Genomic DNA, 24,812 nt, shown 5'->3' with positions numbered 1-24,812 from the left:
AGGGGAAGAAACAGTGAAGGGAAATGGCATTTACCCAGGTTGGAAAAGTGATATTTTCCAGTTGCAGATGAAGACATAGCTGAAGGAGAAACAAGTGGGGATTGACTGCCAGTGTCTTGCAGGCCTCCAGTTGAATGGGAGCGTAGCCACTCTTTGCCTTCCTCCTGACTTGTCTGCCGGGATGATGGCGTGTATCTGAAAAACCACAGCTGACATGCTCAAGACAATGACAAGGATGGTTTGGCAAGAAACAGCTGTAACACAAATACCCTTCACCAGTTAGATAGAACAAATCCCTAGGAAAACATCAGGTGTAGTCAAGTGGTTATCATCAGAGAGTTTAATTAGGTAAAATTTACCATTGGGTTACAACAGAAAACCCACAGGACTTGAAACCCCCTTACTCTTCATCCCCCCACCCAAAACAGCATTCCCTCCTTTTGAAGAGACAGGATGACAAACCATAGCAGACAGACAACTGAGCTGACAGAAAAAGACTTCAAAGCTGTAGGAAGTGTACAGGTTGATGCAAAAGCTTGGAAGCTGTATGGTTAGGATGGGGAGTTGACAGAATAGAAGCCAAGGAATGTTAGTAGCCACTTACAAAATGAAATCTGTCACGTATCATGTGGGCAACTGATTAGACAACAGGACTGAAACAGATCAACAACTCTGAAAAAGGAGTTTGCATTGGTAATGACAGTGACCTGGTCATACTCTCTGCCACTCCGATACCTGGCATTTTGTCCTGCCCCAAACTGAGGGGAGGGAAAGGGACAGGAAAAATAAACAACTAGCAGAAATAAGTTCACTGGAAGGAAGAAGTTTGGCAAATGGTTAATCAACTGCTTCCTATGGTAAACCAATAAAACAAGAGCAGTCTGACATGTGGGCTAAGAGGAAGAACTGGTAACTCACTGGTCCAGCCTTGGCTGAGCTGGAAGAAGGGAAATTCTGGCAATGATTAAATATTAAAATGTGCAGACAGTGTGGGTCTTAATCAAGAGATTGTTTTCAGAAATGTCTGAAACAGTCTGCTTCATTCAGACAATATCCTGCTGAGAAATGAACACCTTCTTTGCTACTGTCATGAGCCATCAGTGTTCCCCAAAACAGTAGAGCAGAAAGGGCTTTTGATATTCTGGCTTCAGGCTTGTGAGGCACAAGTGCTTCTGCTTAGAGAGAAGATTAAATGAACATGTAACTACTTCTGTTGTGGTTGGGGTTTTGTGCAATATTTTACAGCAGTAAACCATCTTGTCCTTATTAAATATTTACTTCCTTTCTCCTTTCAAAAAGACAGCTGTGATCTTTGCCTATAAATGTGGTAGAGAACAGAGTGGTTATCAGGTTGGAAAGATGGCAAAATGAGAATTCAGGATCTGAGTTTTGGACTGGGATCCCTGCACATTAAGTCTAACTGATTTTTTCTTTTTTTTGGGGGGGGGGGCAACTGATCATTCTTGTATGCCTATAAGCAGTTTTCCCACTCCACTTTCAGCTTTCAGCCACCATTACAGCTGTGCATCCACAAACCTCAATCATCCCATTGTATCCTCACAGGGTTCCCATTATGCCTTTAATATCTTCCACCTCTTCCATTCTCTCCAAATCCAGTGATTGGTTTGTGATGATAGGAAATTTGACTAAATTCTTATTAAGGAACAGCTAGTGCAGAAGCTCAGAAGGTGCATTATAGTGACAATAGTTTAGCATTATCTTAACATTTTATAAATAGATTTTCATAACTCATGAGATGTAATGGTGTAATTTCAGTTATTGGAAAGCTGCAGAGTGTCTGTGTACATGCACATTTATCCTTGTTTGCCAAATCTTTTTCCTGGATTGGGGAGATGGGCTTCCATACCTGATGAGACCAGCCAAGTTACCTAATGATCCGCTCTTTTAACCATGGAGGAGAGAAAAGGGTGGATAAATTCTGTTTTCTGTGATGAAGACAGAATTTAGTGATGAGTTAGTAGCAAAGTTGGACTCTGTGTATTGCTGGATAAGAACCAAGAAAACTGTATGGAGCAGCACACATTTAATACTTACAAACCTTGGATAGTAAAATTATTATTTTGTACTTTCTGGAATTAGTATTTCTACCCTTTAGTAGCTCTCCAGTTCAAATTTCATGGGTGTTTGCATTAATTCAGGTCAGACCCATCTCTAAAACCTTGCTTTTCTCCATAATGTTTTCAACAATTAGTTGTATTGAATTGCATAAATATCTTGTTCTGTCTTTTAGCTCTCCAGGATTCAATGCCTTTTAAGATTCATTGCATAAGGAAATGATCCCTAATGGCATTTACTTTCCATAGTATATATTGAAAGAAGATTTATTCCTTAGGCAGACATGGAAAGAAAAATTTCATTGTTAAACTTGACATTTTCTGGTTTGAATCAAAATTTCAAGAACTCTATTGTAAACAGGATCAACAAAAGAAGAAAGAAAAATAAAGGCAGTGTAGAAAAGATTACAAGAAAATAGAGAAGCAGCAGTCATGCTCAAAAAAAAAAAAAAATATACCTTAATCCCTTTTTGGGTAGTGTATTTCTGTCAAGCTGCATGCTGTTAAAACAAAAAAAATCCCTAAGGACATACAGTAAACAGGACTGTTCAGCACTACATATTTTAAAGCTCTAGGTTTGTGTGCATAAGAAAAGGTCATTGAATGCTTTTTAATAAAACTTTCATGATGAATCCTTTACTTATTGGAGGGAACAAGAGGACAAGGGCTGCTGCACATTCATTTTTCATTTAGACATGCTCTGGGCTGGGTCAATAGTAATTTGGAGACTGTCCAAGTCAGAAAAAAAGTGCTTCTTTACCATTCCTAACCTTTCTACAGCTTTGTTCTGCAATCTGTGTGAGAATCATATGGTCACAGTAGGAATCTTTTTTTTTCACAGTTGCATATGATAAGGCAATAGCTTTCCAAAAGGAATGAAGATTGTGGCACCTGCTAAGAGGCAGCATGGCCTTGCCAGAAGCCAAATGACAGCTCTGCATGTAGAAATATGTCCTAAAGATTCAGACTCTTGGCTTTCTTTGTTGAGGGTTTCACATAGCAAGGTGATGGTGGGGACAATGAAAAGTGGCACCAGAGTGATGTTGTTTCATTTTCTTGCACACACAGTGTCAGAGTGGCAGATCACCCAAAATATATGGATGGAATTTTCCTCATTGAAACCACATCACTAGAAGGGCACCCACTAGCCCTCCTTCCAAGTGCCATTTGAGCATTTCACCATAAAGTCTTGGTAAATTGGAATCTGATTGGTGTGGGTTGAACTAGTTATCATCGAAAAAGTAGTGCAAAATTTTCTCCCTTCCGAACATAGCTTAGTATCAACATACAGACTAAATGGCAAAATGGCTTTTCAAAGCCTCTGTATTACATACCATAATCACACCTCTGAGAGCAGCAATACCTTAGGACCCTTGCTACCCAAGAAATCCCTTTATTAAAGGTGTTTCCTATTGTGTTGGGGGTGATGATACTATTACGTAGTCTTGATGCAAGCAGATAAAGGCAGTGGTATGGACAATGTATTACTATAAGAGCTTGGATGAATGGAAGCCAACTACTCTTAGCACCAGGAAATTTTACAGACAATTTTGCTAGTTTAATGAAGGGCCTTGTTCCTGCATTTGGAGGAAGCAAATGGATGAGCAGTATTTCAGCACAGGCCCAGTTATCACAGTCCATGGGAGAGTCAGACTGTATTTTCAGCATTTTGCTCCCAACATATCTAACAAGACCCAGAATGGCTGGCAAAAAGACAACACACATTTGAATTAATGACTCACTTTTTTTTTTCTTCACAGAGAAAAATGGGGCCATGATGTTCCTTTATTTACCCTTATGCACCTCTAAATTTCAAGATGAATAAACAAGATCATGACACCAGTTTCTTATGCAAACACTTAAAAGTCCAAATGAACAATGTATTTTCTAATATTACTTAGAGATATATGTATTTCAAAGTAGTCTATAGCACATTATCTGGAAAAAAAAAGGAGTCAGTGCTCCTTTAAACCAATCACCAAGCCGAAATGATGCCAATTGTATAAGTAAGTTAAGAGTGACCACAGGATTTTCCATAAATCTTCTGAATTCAGAATATCAAATGAGATAGGGAGGAATATTCCTCAACATAAACAAGGAGTTACTGCAACTGCATTAAAGTGACTGTAGCAAATGTTCATTGTGTGTTTTTAAAATAATAAAGCTTACAAAGATGCTCCTAGATTTCAGATAATTGTATGAAACCATTAAGCATGGTAACTATTACTTCAGATCAATAATTGCCCTTATCTTTTTAATATCTGAAATAATTCATCCACCAAAAGTTGGGTTCATTGCTTCCATAGAAATCAGACTTTTGATAAATGGAACTGAGTTTACCTTTATCTCTAAAGTTGATAATGATAATAAAGACAGTCCTTTCCTGAAAGAAGCAATGCATACATGAACAAAAAACAATAAAAAGTGAGTATGAGAGTATCATAGCATTCCTCATATTTTTCTTTGCTATGCAAATTGGGAAAAGCAATCTTGCAGAAAGAGGACTGAGGATGTAGCCTGAAGTTATCAAGCCCACTGTACCTCATTCTCTTTTGTTTATTTTACACTGCTGAAACTGACTGCAATTTCTATGACAGAAATTACAGGAAGCCTTACACTCTTTTTCCTACCTGCCCTTGGTGATGAGGTTATCTTGGGAAAAGGCCAAAATAGTATATCCTTGAGCTACATCTAACTCTTTCAGAGCTGTTAGGGAATAAAACCAATTATAGCAAGCTAAGAAACAACTAGAGAGCTCCATGATAGGCTTGGCCAAGGTGATATAGGCCTTACAAATTAGTTTCTACAAAAGGCTAGGCATACAAGAAAATCTGATACATGATGCACTGTTTCACACCTTAAAACCACAACTATCAATTATGATAATTTAAAATAATTGAAATTCTTGAAGGGTTTAAGTGGATTTTGATGCACTTTCATAGCACTCAAAACTAAGCATTCCTTTAAAGCAAAACAGAGAAAGCCAGTCATGTAACTAAAAACCCACTTCTACTCTGCTAATCTTAAAATGCAGCTATTACTGCTGATTAGACTACTGTTTATTTCTTTATTTCTGCAATCTTATACCTTCCTTGCTGTGTCCCTTGGATCAAGCAGAAGAAAGCTACAAATATGCAATGCTCAACAATTAAGGCTCAGCAATTAAGGCTTTGAAAGAACTACTGGTGATGTGTCCACATGGAAAATTTCACAACTAAAGCAGTAATATTTACAATTAACCACAGAATATGTTTTAGAGTATAAGTACCTGCATGATTTTTTCCTAATCCCCCTAAATTGTTGTAAGGTAAAATAGAAGTGTCCTCCCATAGAGGGAATGACACTGCTATGACAATACAATTAGACTTCTTAAAATACTGCTAGTGCAAAATCAGCAAAAAGCCTGAGAGAGATGCAAAATCTACTTTCCTTCTGAAAAAGAAAAATATTTTGCTTGCTTCTACTGAGTCTATTTTCAGTTGTTAAAGTGCAACAGAATCTCACTGAATGATGCAGAATTTGGCTGGATTAAACTTTGACACTTCATTCCAGGAGTTGTCAGGCAGCTCTGTGTTGATGCTGTACCATCACTCAGTGGGTAGCCTGAAGCTGTGGGCAACATCTGATCATCCCTGGAGGGATAGGGCAAATATAGCAGAGACCTTGCAGATTTGCTGAAAGGTGACTCTTTTTTTGGAGGCAGTCAAGGGCTACTTAACTTCACAGAGAATGTACATGTATCCGATGTTTTCTTTCCAGCTGTTCTTTCCTAAAACTTGATGTCCCAAAGTCTAAAGTTAAAGCCTTAATGTTAAAAAGTATAATGGGAGAGCTACTTTCTAAAACTTATATGCAATACTTCCATTTTCAAAATGCTTTGTCCCAGCAATGGCACTACAACTCTGCACACACCTTCTGCAAATTAGCCTCCCTATTTTCGATTTTCTATCTATGCAAATATATCCTGTCCCATTCTATCCCTTCAGACTAATAAGCCATTGGTCACTCATCTTCAGTAACTCTTCACCAACTATTCAAGCACCTTTATTTTCCCCATTTGCTTATGAGAGTGTTATCTGCAACAGCACTTAAAGCTTGAGTTGAGTAAATTCAGGATTTTTATTTCATTTATTAACTATTTTTCTTCTATTCAGAGAGCATGTTTTCCAGAAAATTAATTAAATTAGTCTTTATCATTTAAAAGGCTGTTAATCACTAATCCCATGTTGTCTGCTACTTAACCTATTTTGTTTAACATCTTCTGTATTTTTCCAGGCAAACTGGCCACCGTGTAATCCCCTCGCCCTCCATCCCATCTCTCCCCCTCACTCCTTCCTCAGCACAGACCCTTTGAAAACTTTTCTCCAGTTCTAATGACTGCAAGATTTTCAGGCTGTATCTGAAGCAGGGAAATGAAAACTTCATGAGGACCAGTAAACTGAATATATCTTTAACCTTTTCACTTCCTCTTAGTATGCTTGCCATCACTAATATCTATCAAATTACAGCTAATGCTTCAATGAATAAATCTGTATTTTTTTTTTATGTCATCTATCATTAGCTCTCTCCTCTCTTTCAGTTCTTCCTGCAGTTTCTTTGCATAGACTTTATGTTGCTTTCTAGTTGTACCTCATCATGCACTTTGGTCTGATTTTGTCCCTACATTATATTAGAACATTTGATTATAAGGACTGCTGATTCAGTCTTTTGCAAGCTCTAGGGTGACTGAGGAAAAAGGAAAAACCTCCTTTCAGATAATTTTTTATTCTATGCCATGCTATAGTCAAAGGCATTCCAAATTACAAAGAAAAAAGGACATAATTTGCTGCCAAACATATCTGCCTCCAACATTGCAAATCAATGCTTTTGTTGTGAAAAAATACTTTGCTACATGTAAGTTTCAATGTAGAAAAGAGTTTAGAAACTCAGCCCTTGTATCAGACCTTTCAGAAAAATCAAACTGCTAAAACCCAGTTGGGGCTATAATTCAAGAAATGACACCATTTACTCGAGGTACATATATTTGTTTTGAGGCCAGATCAACATGAACAATGGCTCTCTCTGGACTCAAACATAATATCCCCATATGGACAAATCTGAAACTTAAAAATATTGCCAATGGCAAAGTACTTGGAACCACTGAAATTAAGTCACTGAACAAATACATAAAGTATTAGCAGTGGGGGTTGCTCAGGAACTTCTGCCAAGCCATTAATTTTTGAAATGTGATGTTTAAGGTCCTGCATATAAATATAATTTTTGGCATAAATCCATACTTGTCCACATCATTCTATTGACCTCAGCATCTGCATATGTGGCAGTGAAGGATTCTGTAAGCTTAGTATTAATAATTGACCTTTTAAGAAATATTGTCACATTCAGTTCATAGTACACAAATTCAAATTCCTACTTAAAAATTAAAGGCACGGTGTAAACTACAAACTGCTCATGTATCAGTGTATTTATAATTACTGTATTTTTAACAATACTATGTATTGTTACAGAATATTATGTTTTATAATTATTAAAATGTATAATAGAATTAATCAGTATATAATAGTAATATACTTTGCAATTATATTAATAAGAGGTGTGATTTTTAGCTGATATAGTAATACTTATGAATGTAACATAAGAAAATGAAATTGATTGAAAGTTTCCATTTAGATTGCTCAAAGCTTTGATTATGATTTTTTTTTTAAATGCTGGCTCACTGAATGTGAATTCCAAAGGATGGGTATCAAAAAATCTCTGAGTTTTATATAAAGGGCAAAAAAACCTGATGTTTTATGCTTCTCCTTAAAATATTTCTGCTGTTAAACAACTAAGCTTAAAATATTTATGACTGATTCAGTAAAATTTTCTTTTTTGAATCAAAGGCTAATGAAATATTTAATATTAATTTTACAGTCCTCATGTGAGATGAGTTTCACTGTCAAATTCTGAAAATTTTCATGCAAAGCTGAAGTAACTTAGTGTCTCACAAAGATAACTTTTTTCTCTCCTGCAAAAGTCAAATAAATGTTTCACAAAAAAAAAAAATTAAGAAAAAAAATATTAAGAAAAAATATTAAGAAAAAATTATTAGGAAAAAAATTAAGAAAGATTTTGGTTCAACTGTGCCAGATAGATTGCATCTTATTATAATGCAACTTAAATGGTAAAATATCTTCATATAAAAAAAAAAAAATCTTTAATAGAACAAATACAGAAAAACCTTTTCTTTTGTTTCTTTGCCTGTTTTGGGCACTTGCCAGGACTGACCATAAAGCAAGGATCTCATCTTGTAAACTTTCTCCCTACCAGGGAAACTGCACTTCAGTAAGGATCTGTGTAATGATTACCATGCAAGAAGCAACTTGTCAAGGCTGAGTATTTTAAGGCAAGACAGGTCAGCTGAAGACCAGGACATACCAGCTCTGCCTGTGCTTTCAGCTAATGGGAGGAGAAAAGCTGGACTCCCACAGCTGGAGGTTTGCTGGCTTTGGAACTACCAAATACTGGGACAGCAGGTGGATCCAGCATGCAGGAATCATTATGTACCTGCTGGCTGTTTACACTTGCTGTTAATTAAATGATTTCCACTCTTTTCTCTCCTTGTCTCCAGAACAAGGGAACCAAAAAAATTTCTCAAGATAGAAAAAGTGCTTGTAAAACCTTAAAAGGCAGTTGATTCCACATTACAGTGCCTTTCATCTCTCTTTTCTTCCTTCCTTTTTTAACACAAAGGACTAAGCTGCTAATTAAACAGTGTCCCTTTAGCAAAACAGATGGAGGGTTTATATTTTTGGCTCCTGTCCTTTTGCCTCTCTCTTATTTTGTGGTCACTATATCTATAGGTAAGCTCACCTTTCCGAAAGAGTAGATCTGACGCTGCCAGTCCTCATCAGCAGGCTCTGAACCTCCTGAGTGCTTGTAGTCAGTCCAGAGAGCGAGCCATGATGGCTAAGAGGAAGGTCAATGGACTCGGAACTGGTGTGGAGGCTAGTCATGGACTGGTAACTTGGTGTGTCCTTACTGCCCGCTGAAGAGCTGCTCAGGTTTGCAGCCCACACAAGAGCACCTGATGTGAAAGAGTGCACTGAGGCAGGACTGGAAGCCAGGGAGTGACTTAAGCTTACAACATCTGCATTTAAGTCCGAAGGTTTACTGAAGAGGGGGCTGCTGCTACCACTTTGCCCACCTGCACTGCCCATGCTGCCTGTGCCCGAGGATGGCGATTCCAGGCTGCCTTGCCGTGCCAATGTGGTACTAGGGCTGGGCATTGCCGATGTGGGTTTCACACCTTCAGAACTGGGTGCAGAGGCAGCTTTACCACTTGCCTTGGCACCAAACAACCTAAATGTAAAACAAATAGCTTTAGAGAAACTGATAGCCACATCAAACATTCATGGCGCAACATCCTAAGAGCCAAACTACACATTTTTCATTACTGCTACGAAAATCACGCCTACCTACTTGACCAATTGCAGAGAAAATTTAAATTCACTTAACCATTTCACAGTAATCACGGTTTGTATCTTTAGTAATCGTTCTTATTCACTCCTATTCAGATTTGCTCTTTGCACAGAGACTCTCCCAGAGAGAGGTAAAATAATCACATTTTTGCCTTATTAGTGCATAAACAGATTACACTTTCACCCAAATTCAGTAATTAGGCATTCCCAAGTCATTAGCTTTTAAACTCCTCACTTCTCAAATCTGCTTAAATGATTGCAACGAACACTTGCAAAATCCTTCATAGTTTAATAAACATCTAAGTATTTGTGCCAAATTCCCCTCTCGTTGTTTTTCTGCACAGCTGGTCATGTGGTCACCAGTCATGTTGTAACCACTCAGACAGAATAAACTGCACCATTTCTGCACCATTTAAATTGGCACAGTTTGTCTCCAAGGACACGAATTATAAAAATTTATTTCACATAATACAATCTAGCAATTCTAGATACAAAAATCCTATGGTGATGATGAAAAAAATAAATTGCAAATCCTCTAAAATTTGAACTAAAAGGTCATGTGATGTTTTAATGTATTTCTGAAAATATTTTAAGCTGCAGCTAATGTACAGCTTATAAATTAAAGGTAAATATAATGCAAAACTTATCGTGATGTAAAGTAAGCATGTCTAATAATATATGAATCCGTTTTACATTTTACTAAGCCCACAAAACTAAGCTGCACCTCCCCAGCTTCTTGGAGATGCTGTTTTGGTAAGTAGGCACGAGAGGGCACTATTGGCTCTTTCTCCAGCAGAGCAAGTGCTCCATCCCTAGTCACGGAGCATTTATCCGGATTTATACTTCCAGAAATGGTACAATAGAGCATTTACAATTTTGCCAATGTTTGTGTCAAAAAATGTAACAAAGCTGCTAAGATAATGAATGAAGCGTCTGTAGCTGGAGCTGCCAACAATGTGAAAGCAAATCTAACTCTTTATAATTTAAAGCGCTCTTCAGTTCTCCATCCACAATATGGTAATGCCTGTTCCATTAAGAGAATGTGCCTGAACATAGTGTCCTTCTTCCCTTTAGGGGTTTACCACAGAAGAAACTGCACATGTGGCTGAACTCAGAATCATAGAATATCTTGACAGGAAGGGACCCATAAGGATCAGTGAGTCCACCTTCTAAGCTTCAAGCTATGGATGTGGGGATGTACCTAAAATGCTTAAAGCTCAAGGATCAGCAGCCATTTCAGGTCTGGTAAGGTCTTCAGATATCAAAGAAATGATTATGTTGTATGAAAAAAAGTACTGCCCTTTTCTTTACCTGTACTTGATTCGTTTGTGGCAAAATATTCCCTGACAAGGCTTTTTGAACACTACTTCAACATATTGAAAATCCTTGCTTTATAATATTGCAACTTCAGGGGATCACAGAAATGCACTAACCTTCGAAACGTGGGGGAAGCGATGTCTGGGTATTTGGATCCTGGCTGTCTAAGTCCTGGTGTGCCAGAGGCGCTTGCCGAAGTCGGGCTGGATTTAGGGGAGCTGGACAGCGAGACGCTTTCAGAATCCGACACGGCCACTTTCTCCTTTTCCTTGTCCGTCTGGTTGATGGTGACAGGGCTGGACCTCCCGGAGCTGATCTTGCTGGGCTCTCTCAGTTTGGTGGCGGCAGCGCCCGCAGACTTGCTGCTGACGTTGGAGTCGATGCTGCTGGTGCTGGAGCGGTGGCCGCCCCTGCCCGGGATCCCGCTGCCGCTGGATTTCGATGGGCGAGGCAGGCTCCGGTACTGCAGAGTTGTCTTGGAGCTCACGTGCAGGACGCCGTCATCCTGGTTTTGGGAGCCGTCTAAGCTCGTCTTCCTCCCTGCGTTGGACTTCCCACTGATGGCTGAAGATTTTGGTATTTTTCCTAGCGTTGCTGACCCGCTGGTGATGGTCGCTCCACTTGTGGTGATTATGGTAGAAGATCCCAAGCCAGATTTCTTGAATCCAAACGACCCTGTAGCAGTTGATCTCCCAATGCCCGAGGGAGGCTTTTTCCCTTCATCACCACTGCTTTTTCCTGCATCTGATGGAGATCGCTGTATGGAAGCTCCTTTCAGGGGAGTTTTCACTTTTTCTGAAGCTTTTGCGTCATCGGTTTTTCCTAAGCAAAAGTATATTTGAAAAGATCACTTGTGTTTAAGCTGCAATTCTTAATATGCAATTTCAACACTGTTTGAATTTCAAAATGAAAAAATACACAAATAGAATTTCCCTAAAGAAACAGACGGGTTTGGTCTTTAGTCTCCCATCTGTAGCAGGTATGACACATTACAGGTAAGTTTAAAGTATTAAAAGCTTGACATTCCTATGATGACTTCCAGTATCATATATATGTGGAAAATATAGTTGTAGTAAATAATCTTGAATGAGCTATAAGGAATTTTGACTATTTTTTTTCTGTTAACTGTATTTCTGTATGAAAGAAATAATACTCCAAAATAATACATTACATGTTATAACCATTTCCTGAAGTATGACATCAATTATGCATGTAGAAATTAGTAGTACTTATAGAGTTCTTCGATTTTCACTGATTACATCTTTTTAGCTTATGAATAAGTTTGTTCTGGTTTTAGTTATACAAAATTATCAGGGAGAGATTATGTTATGGAATGAATCGTCTTGATCTGTAACATTATCAAACACACAAGTTAATTGGTCTTTGTCATATCCTTCATGTCTTCTCAAGATTTTTGATTTTTTGAGAGGTCTTCTTCAGTCCTGTGTAGGCTTGTGACTATATAACATATATTTCTATGTTTCTTCCATATTTTCTAAAACTTTATTGTAATGTGCAGAAAGGTCAAAGTAAGATGTTCTGCTATATCAGAAACTACCCTCTTCCTAATTTACAAATAACTAAAAATTGCCATTTCAATTCTAATTTATCTCTATGCATCTATTGTATACCACTAATAACTCCTAAAACATACCAAAATTTTTAATTAAGTCTTCAAGTGATTATGGAAGCCTTGGAGGTGGATGACTCAATTTCTCTTAAGAAACTAGAATGTAGTAAAGAGTAACACCTGCAAAGCAGAACTACCTCCACTCATGCTTTTATCCAGCACACATTTTATGCTACACAAACAGATGCACATGCCATGATCCAGATCAGACCCTGACCCAACAAACACATAGACCATTAGTAGTCAAGGCCTCAATTCTGTGTTGCACAGTGGCTGCCTGATCACCTTGACCAAAACAGATTTGGAAAGCTTAGCTTGGCATGCAGCAAACCTTTTAGTATCTTTGTTTTTAATTGCTATTAGAGGGCTATAGTTTCTGTATCCATATGATCACCATGGCAGTGCTCCTCAGGGATCTCACAGATCAGAGAGTGAACAATGTTTAGCAGTTCCAAATTGCAAAGAAACAAAAGAGGTTCACAAAGGGTAGGAATTTTTCCTGAGGAGATCTTTGTTAGGTGCCTTTACAACAAGGGGTTGAAGCAGGCACAATTTTGTCAGGACACGAAAAAGCTCCAGAAAATGTTCTACTGAGAATACACATTTCCTTAGTAAAATGATGGATTAGGATTAGATGGTTTTAATAATTATATTTTTCACCAGCTTTGTAGTTTTTGCTTCAAAACTAGACTGCAGAAGTGGTTATTACTTCTGAGAGGCCTTCCAAAATTAGCACTGAAAGTGTGTAAAAGGACATTTTTCATCACTTTTCATCACTTAACACTGGTCTGTAGAACACCCATGGTAAGTGGAATGTGATTTAGTTCAGAAATAACTAAAAATATAATTTGGAGTCCCTTCCCTTGAATATTCAATCTTTTTGACTCAGCTTTAATATTTGGCCATTTCTATGCATATACTGAATTATCAAAGCTAAGGTATTCTAGACAATAAGGATATGGAACAGATGAATCCAAAAATACTTTTAAGAATTAATAGACATTGACATACACAGATGATAGCATAGTACAATGCAATCACAGTTTTTCTTATGCATGCACCCATGTGTACTTAAATTATAATTATGCATGTAGCAAACCGTTATAGAAATGAAAAAGTTATAATATTACAATCTTAGCTTGCAGTAATTTCTGTGAGGAGAGGACAATATGCATATAGATTATATATATATATAATATCCATCAGTTATTTTAAGAGCACTGTAATCTGAACTACAGAAGTTTCCTACCTGGGGTCTTGAGTGCGCTTGTTCCTGCTTTGTTCCTGGACTGAGCTGCTCCTACTTGTGCAGTCATGCCTCTTCTCCAAGACCCAGTCTGTGATACAGAGAGAGGTGTTTTCTGCCCCCCTTTCTCTGACTCTTCAGACAGCCCCGAGGGAAGGCCTTTCCACTTGCCACTGCTGTCTACGCTGCTGTCAAAGTCTTCCTCTGGCTTCTTCAGCTCTTCAGTGCTGCCCCAAGTTTCACTGTCTGTCACTGAGCGCTTCTCTGAGTCTGTCTTCAGCTACAAGAGATTCACATGAGAAATGGTCAGTCCCAGCATCTCCATTACTTGGTGATTTCTTAAATCATAGTATGGGGGGAGAATTTGGTCTATTTGCAGAAAGGGCCACAGAAACTTTCCTTCAAAAACGTTCGTATCCTAATTCCAAAAGTTTAAAAATATACAAAATATAGCCATTTGGGGCTATAGACATTTCTCTTTCATTTTCAAAAGATTTAATCCCTTTCCTTTATAGATAAGCTGTAATGAAATGAAACAGCAATTCACTCTAATCATCAGTGGTGATACCCTATTGCTCCTCAATTCAGTCTGAATTTCAGAAGTGAATCATAGTGCTGAGAGGTTTTACTTAGAGCTTGGGTGAGCAAATTGCTGAACATACTATTAAAATCAGCTCAGTGTAGCTTCTTGCCTTTTCCTATCCAAGACTTCCAGTGACAAGATTAGGAATATTTCTCGAGCAGAACAGAGTATGTTGTACCACCTGTGAGCAAGGATAGCATCTTCCCCAAAATTATTTGTACTACAGCTGTTGGCTTTCCTCCACAGAAATGATTTGTTTCCATCAAGAAACTCTCTCTAGCTGTATCAGCTAACAGAGCAGAAGAGAGGCTTGTGCCAGCACTACTCATCCATGGTGTGAAGACAAACAGCTGAGCTCATTCTCCCTCTAAAACTCAGACCCATGTGGAGGATGCACCAGTGAGGACCTAACACCCCAGAGCACCTGCCTTCCCTGAGGCATGCTGATAAGGGAGTGCTGAGGGAGCAGCCCAAGACAATGTAGAAGCTGTGAAAGTGGCTTAAATAGAAGCAGAGACTGACCATACCCTCTGTGTTTGACAAGACTGGTGTTCTTTGTGCTGACAGGCTGCTCAGTGTAACTCTCCCTTCTGTGTTTTTCAGCAGCTTTCTGACCTCAGTCTGAAGCCTTATTTACACATCACCCTCTCACCACTCCTGCTTGCCTCTGCCCCTCTTTAACAGCAAAAATATGCTGCTGCTCTCAGGTATCACCAGCCTAAGAGGGGCTGCAAAATGGATTGCATTGAGGGACAGGCTATTTATTATTCTGTGCTGTCACAGCTCCTTCACCACAGAGACCCCTCTGTGGCTGTTTCCTAGCCACTGCTGTCATAAGTAGGATTAATACTGATTAGATGACCGACATAATAACCAGTTCCTGTTTGCATATTTGTCAGCTGAGGTGTACAAAATGCAACAGCTCTCTGCACTTCCATAATTACATATATGCTTTGGACATGATAGCACAGATTATGGGTAAGGATTAACATGAAAAAAGCCCAAGGAGATATCTACAAAAATATTGCAGGGTCGTTCAAAATAGAGTTTTCATTAAAGTTATTGTTACAACATGCATAACATGGAACAACATGCTTACAGACATTTTACCATAAATGAATGACTGTAAACATTTAGCCATACATTTTTAAAGCAAACTGCATAATTTAGAAAAACAAACGAGTAATACAATACTTTCTAAAATACTCTCTTCACCACTATAATTCTTTTAATAAGAAAACAACAAAATTTGCAATTCCTGTCTCAGTCCTTACTGTTCCAATCACTTAAAAAGACTGAGAAAGGGATCTCTGTGTTGCAGTATATCTAAGACTGAAAAGAACCCAGAAAAATGAGTATTCTATTCATTTTAGCTTCTGACTAAGATTGCCAGCTAGCATGGAATACAGCAAGTTCCACTTAATGTACCTAGTAAAGGCATATCTGATAAAGAACTTTCTCCTAGTCTTCGTAATATAAAGAAACTCTGGAATGAAAGTAAAATTTGAACATGTTCTGCCTCTCCGTCTATCGCTGAACAATTAGCAAATAAAACAGAGGCTTATTATAGAGCAGCTAGAACATAAGATAATCCAAATGAAAACAAAACCACAAAGAATTAAATTATCAGCCTGAGATTTCCCAGCCCTGATGACAAGCAAGCAGAACTAGCTGGCCATCATTGTTGATGTGAAAGGGAACACAGTAAGCAATCATGGAAGTCCCTAATGGAGTGGGAAAGGCAATGTAAGGGCTGAAGAATGTTGGCATTTGAGTGACTATCTTTTCATGAATAAGCATTGGTCTGAGATCTGTCCTGTTGGAGATTAAAGTAATTTTCATTCCAAAAGTAACTATATTTCCCTATTGTCTGGGGAAAATGTGTTTTTGTCCTGCTCACAGAGTCTGCTGCAGTCTACACTGACAAAACAGACCTCTGAATTGCAGACACTGGCTGCCTGCAGGAGTCTAAATGGAATCAGAAGTGTCTCTCTTGTGCCCTGGATACTTGACATCAAATCACTGGAGGCAGCCACTCTTTCTCTGTGCTGAGTCTTCAGTGTCAAAGTTCCCTGCTTGTAAACAGATGACATGGCAAAGAATATTTCCTATTGAGACAAACTTTTCTGGTTTTATTTCCTTTTTGGAAGGAACCAAGTCCTGCAAGGATTCTGTATTGACTTCTCTATCACTTGCAATTTTGAAGGGAGCTGGGAAGAAATGCTTGGACACTTGCTACAAGAGCTTTACACACACACCCATAAATATGTGCTTTTTCAGTGGTAGGATGCAGCAGGGGCTGGGACCAATGGGGGCTGCCCCAGGGTGGGCAGAGCTGGGTCTCACCAGCCAGCACCTTCAGCAATGATGCATGCCCTGGGAGCAGGGAATTTGGAATGTCAGCTCACAGACCAAGGTTCAGTCAATGGAGTCTATGGATTCTTGCATTCTGGTGTAGTAGAGGATTTTGTAAGATATGAACACTTCATTTGTTTAGAGGTATTGCTGTCAACCTTTTTCATTATCCTGCATGCTTGGGGGGTGTTGCAACAAGTGGCAACAAAGCTACTCACCTGAGCATGAGTGTTCTTCCTTGAAGAGGCTGTTATGTTGGAATAAGAGCTGACAGAGGAGGTGGTATTCAAATCATCTGTGCTGAGGTTGTCAAGAGTGTCACTGAGGCCACTGCTAACCGAGCTGCTGTCATCCCAGCTGCAGAGAAAGGAGAACATCTACTTTACATACCATGTCTCAATAGGTAGAAAGCATCTCAAAATCAATAGATGAGATTACTTATTTTTCAAGTGATTTACCAGAAACTTTCCAGTACTATTTCCTAAGGTACAATGAATATTGTTCTTCAGACTTTTAAATTAATTATTCATTTGCAGTCAAGAGGTTGCTTGCTCAATTAATGAAAGAAAGATGCAGGTGTCCTTGAAAAATTAACAGCAGGTCTAAGTGTAAGTCATTAAAATAGTTCCTTTCATGCTTCACTGCAATCACATTCAGTACACTGGCAGGGAAATCCATTAAGCTTACCTGTTATTGCTAGTCAAAATATTATTAATACATTGGAGAAGACCTGATGAATTGCCAGGCTTAAAAAAAAAAACAACAAACCATCTTTACTGCACACTAATGCACTGACAGCAAGAAGCCAGTATTTTCAAAAGTTTTGTTTTCTTGTCTTCAGTCTCTGCCTAGCTGGTGCCATGTCATCAAATTAGGAATCCCTGAGAATACTGTCACTGGAGCTGACAGAGAGTAAGTTATACATCTCTTAAGAAACACAGCCTGTCAACTGTTTTGCTTTGGGAGATTGAGACAAAGGATGCAAACGAGAGGCTGTCCTTACAGGAATATGATTACCAATTCCCACAAATGCCTTTCTTTTGCAAGGAAGGGAGATCTATCTGTATTTCTCAGACTTTTCTCCACAGAATTACTTCTCTATGGCATCACATTTTGACTTTTATTGTCACATACAGCACCGTACTTCCAGTATTTTTGCTACATCCCCACCTGTTCATCTTGTTTTGGATTATTCACAGGCCAAAAGTTTAAAAAAAAAAATCACCTTATCATTTTCATCTGGATAGGATTCATCTCCTATAATTTTAGGAATACAAAACTTAGGTCTCTCATTTAAGTTATCTAGGTGTCCTCTCTAACCAATATTAAAAGCATTCTCCTCCAGGAGGTGAAGCATCCTGGCTTAAAATGTCTCAGGCTTGTGGGATACACTGCCCACTGAAGATGCCTCTTTTTGACTTTTCCTCTCTTAGAGAGGAGGGGGTTGATGAAGCCTTTCCTAGATATATAACTTCTAGAAAGACAAAGCCAGGTGTTTACACCTGCTGATAAAGTCTTAAACACAAGAGAGTGCATTTTGTCCTTGTTTTGCTGTAGCCTCGTGAGAGGATTTTTAGAAAAACAAATGTAATTTAATCCTCTACTTAAATTAAAGCTCAGTACTATTGCCACTAGTCATTCAGAGCAAACAAGAAAAATATCTGTGAATCCTTATTTTACATTTGGAGTTTTGGGAGACAGCAGCAGTGACAGGGAACTGCATGGAACAAAATGTGTGCTGATGTACCAGAAAGTTCAGTGCACTAGTCTTGTATCATAGCAACTGCAGCATGCATTACCTTTCTTTTGAGCAAAGTGGAAAATCACATTAGTAAGCCAGCTCAGTGACAAGATAAACATATTTCAGAGGGCAAGAGTTTATTACAGTACTGCACTTTTCACCACTGAGTACAATCACTACAAATAAATATGTCTTCTGCTACATTTCCAGGTGATAAACACATGAGTGATTTAATAATGAAATTATAATGTCATACATAATAGGCTGTACACATTCATCTAAGAACCATCTCTGAAGCACTAGTCATTTTGTTCACAGGCTTTCTGTGTTTTTCCCTGTCTAATGTGATGCATAATTTCACTGATGCTAAAAAGGCATTAATAAAATGTTATGTACCGCATGGGAATATACCTTTAGAAGAACAATGTTAAGACTGAGAACCTTAGGAATGGATAAAAACATAAATACTATAAATGTGATTATGTTGTAGAAAAGATATTACCTAATTAAAAGCTGCACTTAAAAAAAAAAAAAAAAAAAAAAAGAGATCATAAGCCAGATACAAAATTATATATATTAGATACTTCCAGAAGGAGTCTACCTAAGACTCTTGGGATCAAATTTCATCCTCTTTCCCATTGTCACTTTGTTATTATACTCTAATTTAATTTTTCATACTTCATTTTGGACTCCTTTTTCTCTGTAAGAGAATTTATATTTTCTAAATTCTGAAATAGTTCAGCAAATTCACAAAATACAACTAATCTCTCTACAGCCAAAGTTTTCAGGATTTTTTTGTTTTCTATTATGGCTTCTCTGAGGAATTTCACACTCATCACACCTCAGTCACCAGTGGATTATTAGTTTGTTCAGGGAATACTCATGGCCATCCTGGAAGCTGTATTTTAATGTATTATCCAGAGTTGTTTAATGTTAATGTGCTCATGCATCTAAATTTTTGTATTTCAGTATTTACTGTTTCTGCTTTTACAGACCTCTTTCCCCAAATTGAGATACTAGAGCTGCTATCAGTCAAGTATGTTTTTGATAATGAAAATGCCTTGTCTATAATTTGGAAAAAAATTCTTGATGACTCATATTAATGTATCCTTTAAACTAGCAAACTCATTACAAAAATATCTGATAAAAGTATTGTGCATCACTTTGAGACTGAAAACAAGTTGTGGGAGTCCACAGCAAACTTTAATTTTAGTTTTTGTTCCTCCTAGTCTTCCTTAAAAAATATTAATTTATATTTTAATATACTGTCTGAGATCTATCTTTCATTTTTTAAATTTTATTTTTCACTTACTTTTCACTTTCTCACACATTCTACAGAGTCTATGACAGGTCAGGTTATCACTGCTGCTCATGAATGCATTATACCACATTGCTGTTAAAAACCACATTTTAAATACTTATAATGTTGACAGAATTTGCTTCATTTTTCTTGGCATTAGACTCAGGCTGATTTCTTTAAAAGAAAATGTCACCAAATGGTATTCAGCTATCTGGTAGACTGATTCCCAGTGGAAAGTGCATTGTTTTGACAAGTTCTGGCAACTTCATGTAGAAACCCTTGGATCCCAAGAGGATCTGTAGAAGAACCTTGATATTCAGCAAGACATAAAATTCTCATTAAGGATATGAGTTTTGCTGTTTCTAAGAGAAATCTTAAATCTGTATAATTCATAATTGTCTTCAAAATCTCTGCTTGCATGTAACTGACAGATTTTTATTTTCAGCAGCTCAGCTCATTCTGCTTGTTTGGGTTCAAATCAGCAAACAGAGAACAACAAACTACCCAGTAGTCACTGCTCTCATTGTGAATGCATATAACACCTAACAGTGTTTGATAACACGTATTATTTTTTCTCTAGAAATGCTTAATTAATTTAGTGTTTGTAAGAGGTCTGCTTAAGGGATTAATCTGAATTTTGCATTAAGGAAATATGTTTTCTGTCATCATTTAAAGAAGCTGAAAGTAACAAATGGGATTATATGAAGCATGATTGAAGCCCCTGGTGTAACAGACTACCTACAATCTGAAAGGTGACTTTAACCAACATTTTAAAATAAACAGGACACCAATAAAGAGCTTCTAATTTACTTTAGTGGTATGCATTCAACTTGCAAAAATTTAATGCATGGAAATATGTGCTTTGAACCTACATTTTGTTGCCTTAACATTTACGTTAGTATCAATTCGAATTGCATGTCCAAATCTAGCACCACTTTTTTGGCCTTACTATTGGTGCACCTCAGCTTTACACCTGTAAAGTGGAGACAAATACATGCTCAAATGGTTAAACTGATGGCCACTGTGTTACAGTTTTCATCCAAAAACATACTTCATGCCCTCTGACTTTGCCCAGACTCTTTGCAGTAACCTTGCCAATATTCTTTCTGCTCATATCTACATTTTCCTTTATGCCAATGAGATTGTTGTGCCAATGAGACATTTGCACTAGTTAAAGCTCACCCCCCAATTCTAGCATACATCTTCAAATCTGAACAATTCTTGCCTATGTTGATGCAAGACATTGTCACTAACTGGTGAGGGTGGCTATGAGTATTGCACACATCCCAGTGCTTCACAAATTGCTTCAAACCCTTCAAGTAACATTTCAACTCCTTGACCATATCAAATATTCCATAAAGTCGAGAAACTTGCTCTCTACACAGTTGGCTAGTCTTCACTACCACTCTTTGTCTCTCTTTCATTGGTGTGTGCTAGTACTGAAAAGATCTCCTCATAATAATCCTCTCATTGACCTCCCTATCATATAATGTTCTGGAAATAGCAAGGTGTCTGAAGGCAAAACATGGTGCTTAGCATCAGTATGTAGAACTGAACAAAGATTACAAACACATTCCAAATATCCTCAAACAGAAAGATAAAATGCACTCAGCTGTACTCTTGAATCTTGATGCTTTCCACAAGTATCTGGGATTTTTTTTTTAGTTCACACACTGAAGTATGTGAACCAAATGAGGAATATTAAAAAAAAAAAAAAAAAAAAAAAAAAAAAGACATTATTTCATGCACCAAGCAGGCAAGCAATAGAGCTTTAGGGCAAAGATGCAGTTTGACTGTAGCCTACATAATGAGAACCTGCAGATAATATGCAACACATTTTTCTAGTTTTTTTGCATGATATCTGAAAGTAAAAATGCACTGGATAAGGAGAGGGATGAATTCTGAAGGTAATACCACAAGAGGAAGTGGTATTAACAATCCGTATTAAATATAAATATTTTCATTTCAAAGTACTTGTTTCAGAAAATCAAAGCAGTCTAGTTGCAGACAGGACATGACAGAACACTTAGACATGACCATTGTTCCACCCACCCTTCCTGCTTCTACTTTCAACATTTTCCTACAAGCCCTTAAACTTGCCAGCTTATTGAAGTTCACCATACTGTTAAGCTGGGTCACTGCCTGGAATTTGTTTTAACATTGGCATACTTCATTAATTTTAGGGACCATCTCCAGCCAAAGTGCCTGAGTATGCAAATAAAGAAGCTTTTCATAAGATCATCAGACACAGCAAGACTCCAGCCAATGTGCTATCGTGAACACCAGAAAATGATTCCTTCAATGCATTCAGTCCTTGCACAGTTTGATGAGTTACTCACGTTGTTTTCTTTGGTTCATTACCATTTTTGCAAGCAGAAGCAGGAGCTACAGCTTTCAAAAATACAGATCTAGAAAACAACACCAGAATCTTTCCTCTTGAAGCATTCATTTAATCATAATAACTGTTCTCTCTGGGGAGGTCTGTAGCTGAAAAAAATAGCACTGTATTTGTCACTTGTTTTGTAGAGCACATGAAGAGCTTTAGACCACAGTGGACACATGTACTTGATTAGGAATGAGAAATCCTTAGTCACATTCTTGCTAATGCCAATGGAACTCACATACCCTGAGGGACTTTTGTATGGATTTGTGATTCGAGGAACACATCTAGCAAAATAACCTTTACTTGCTTTTTATGGTAACTGGGCTTTTGAATTTTGAACCCCTTCTAAACACTTTTAAATCTTTTATAGCCATGGCAGGTACATGCAGGGTGGTGCCCAAGTGTACTCCTGCTGGGGGGGGAATGGTCTTAGAGGACAGGTAAGATAACTGAGAACATGACACAAGAGTAACATTCAGAGCTAAACAGAAACTTGACTTCTGAATGTTTGAGGATCTAGAAATCCATTCTAAAAGCAGATCACTGGTGAGCAGTAAGGTGATACCCATGTCTTTGCCCGCATACAGCTCATGGTTTTATGCTAATGAATCCATAGGTGATGCAGGTCTCCCTGTCCCTTTCTTAGAGCATCTGATATCACCACACAGTTTTGCATGGAAACAGTAGATGTATGAGAAACACCAGGAATTTTTTTGATTAGTAGAGCACACTTCCATATTTGCCAAATAAGACGCTAGCACAGTAGTCTACTGCAATAGATAGGACTAGGACATCCTCAGTTAAACAGATACTTATTTAAACTACGCTGTTCTAAAACCACAAAATCCCTAGATTTAGGTGCCTGTGAGGTGAACAACTACCTGGGGTGCAAGATAATTTGTGTCAGTGATGTGCATTAAATGTGAGCTAGGAAATAAAAAGTCAGCATTTAATCCCCTAGGTAGTCAACAGACAAAGGCAGGTATATTCAAAGGGTAAGAAGGAAACACTGGGGAGATAACAGCAAAGTATAAATATATGTCCACAGAAGAAAGTTGGAACTTGTTACACCTTTACTCACACAGAATAAGCCCTGCAAGTGGAAGATAGAGTATAATCTACTTCTACATATATAACATCCACAAAACAGGGGGAAATGGAAAAATCAGCCTCCACAACACACTCCATGCAGGTGATCATTGCTCCACAGCACACCAGTGAAATCAATATTAACATGCATTCTGGGCTGTTGCCATGAACTCTCTTCTCTGACACCCATATTTCAGGTCATGTTTCAGGAGAGTAAGAAAGGATTCAGCTGAATATAAAGATTTTATAGCTACTTCCATAATTGACTTTTGAGAACAGAAATGATCTCTTAGCTCATTAAGAGAAAAAGATAAGAAAATAATTGGACAGTTTTACTTCAAGCAACTCCCCACTTACATGCCAATATATCAGCTGGCAAAATTTCTCCTTTAAAGTTCAATTCAAGATGAATTAATCCTTTTTAAATCTTCTGCTGTGATCTCAGCTGCTCATTATTCATGAAACAGCTACACTGACCCTTCACAGTCAGATTCAAGAGGGCACAGAGTTTGTAAAATCAATACTTTCCTTCATTCCACAGATTGTGAGAGCCAAAGCCCAGGCCTTGAATCAGACTAGAAACTTACAGGAGCCGTAAAATTCCCTATGGCTATTCTTTGCTCATAGCTAAATGAAAACATGGCCAGTACTACTCATACTCCATCACCTTTTCCTCAGGAAGTGTAATGCATTACCTGTCATACAGAAACAAGGTGACTGCTGAAGCCTTAATCCTGAATTACTTTGAGGTCTTGAAGGTAGAAAATCATGCCATGTACATTTCAAAATGGATGTACTCAGCATATTTGAAGGAAAACTGTTTAGAGTTAAAACTAATAGGAATGCAACTGCTTTAATGTGATAGTTGCAGTATCACATTGCAAAGACTTTTATTTCATGTTAGAAATTTATTTTATAAGAAGATCTGTTTAGAAAATTATATCCTGCAGCAGAAAATAGAGCTAACCCAAGAGCACAATTAAAGAAAAATGCATTTTTGCAAGGTCAGTTAATTTCCATATTCTTCCAAGCATTTCATAAGTGCCATAAGAAATAATTTGGTTTTAGACCCAGCAGGGAAAAAAAAAAGAGCTAATGGAAGATTTACACTCTTTGAGATAATTATACATACCTTGCAAAACCTGCATACCCACACCACAGGATCTGAATAAGTCCTTGCCAGAACCCCTTCTGGTTTCCACTTATTTTTGAATAAAACACTTAATCTGACATGATAGGGACAGCAGAAAGTCATTATCTAGCTCTAAATTCCTAACAGAACATATAAACAATCAGAAGAAGGAATTTTGAAAAATGAAATTAAGGCAAGTGAATAAAACAATAAATATCCAACTAAGAAGATATTTTGTTTCTGGAATGGACAGCTTTGTTTCATTTTTTTCTACATGAGGCACATTAACAGCATCCATTTTAATTATATTTTGAACAATCTTCGGAAAATAGTAATGTATGGGTGGAAGCAAGATATAAGAAAGTAATTCCATCAAGAGCTGTTGACCATATCACAACAAACCAAGTGAGAAAAATCTTTTGATGGAATGGTCTTCCTGCTGCTGTTTGTTAAGTTTTCTACACACAAGATATAAGAGATGTTTACATTTTTCAAATGCAGATT

The 24,812-nt window shown here is 37.7% G+C and overlaps 1 protein-coding gene across 6 annotated transcripts in view; it reads right to left on the bottom strand.

Moving 5' to 3' along the window:
• The window catches only part of NAV3 (neuron navigator 3), a 502,425-nt gene that overhangs the window by 47,889 nt on the left and 429,724 nt on the right, over positions 1 to 24,812 (bottom strand). For 5 of the 6 annotated variants that reach the window (XM_079304164.1, XM_079304162.1, XM_079304161.1 and 2 more), the window contains 6 exons: positions 16,882 to 17,020; positions 13,729 to 14,005; positions 10,966 to 11,671; positions 8,925 to 9,413; positions 2,534 to 2,575; positions 35 to 195 (listed from right to left, as the gene is read on the bottom strand). In XM_079304164.1, coding sequence (XP_079160290.1) covers positions 35 to 195; positions 2,534 to 2,575; positions 8,925 to 9,413; positions 10,966 to 11,671; positions 13,729 to 14,005; positions 16,882 to 17,020 — 1,814 coding nt within the window. The remainder of the gene's footprint in view (positions 1 to 34; positions 196 to 2,533; positions 2,576 to 8,924; positions 9,414 to 10,965; positions 11,672 to 13,728; positions 14,006 to 16,881; positions 17,021 to 24,812) is intronic. The other variant, XM_079304166.1, reaches the window with a different exon arrangement.

This window comes from Erithacus rubecula (assembly GCF_903797595.1).
Source record: "Erithacus rubecula genome assembly, chromosome: 4".
NCBI classification, from domain to species: domain Eukaryota; kingdom Metazoa; phylum Chordata; class Aves; order Passeriformes; family Muscicapidae; genus Erithacus; species Erithacus rubecula.
Note: the sequence above shows the minus strand (reverse complement) of the source record. Positions and strands in the feature narration are given on the sequence as shown.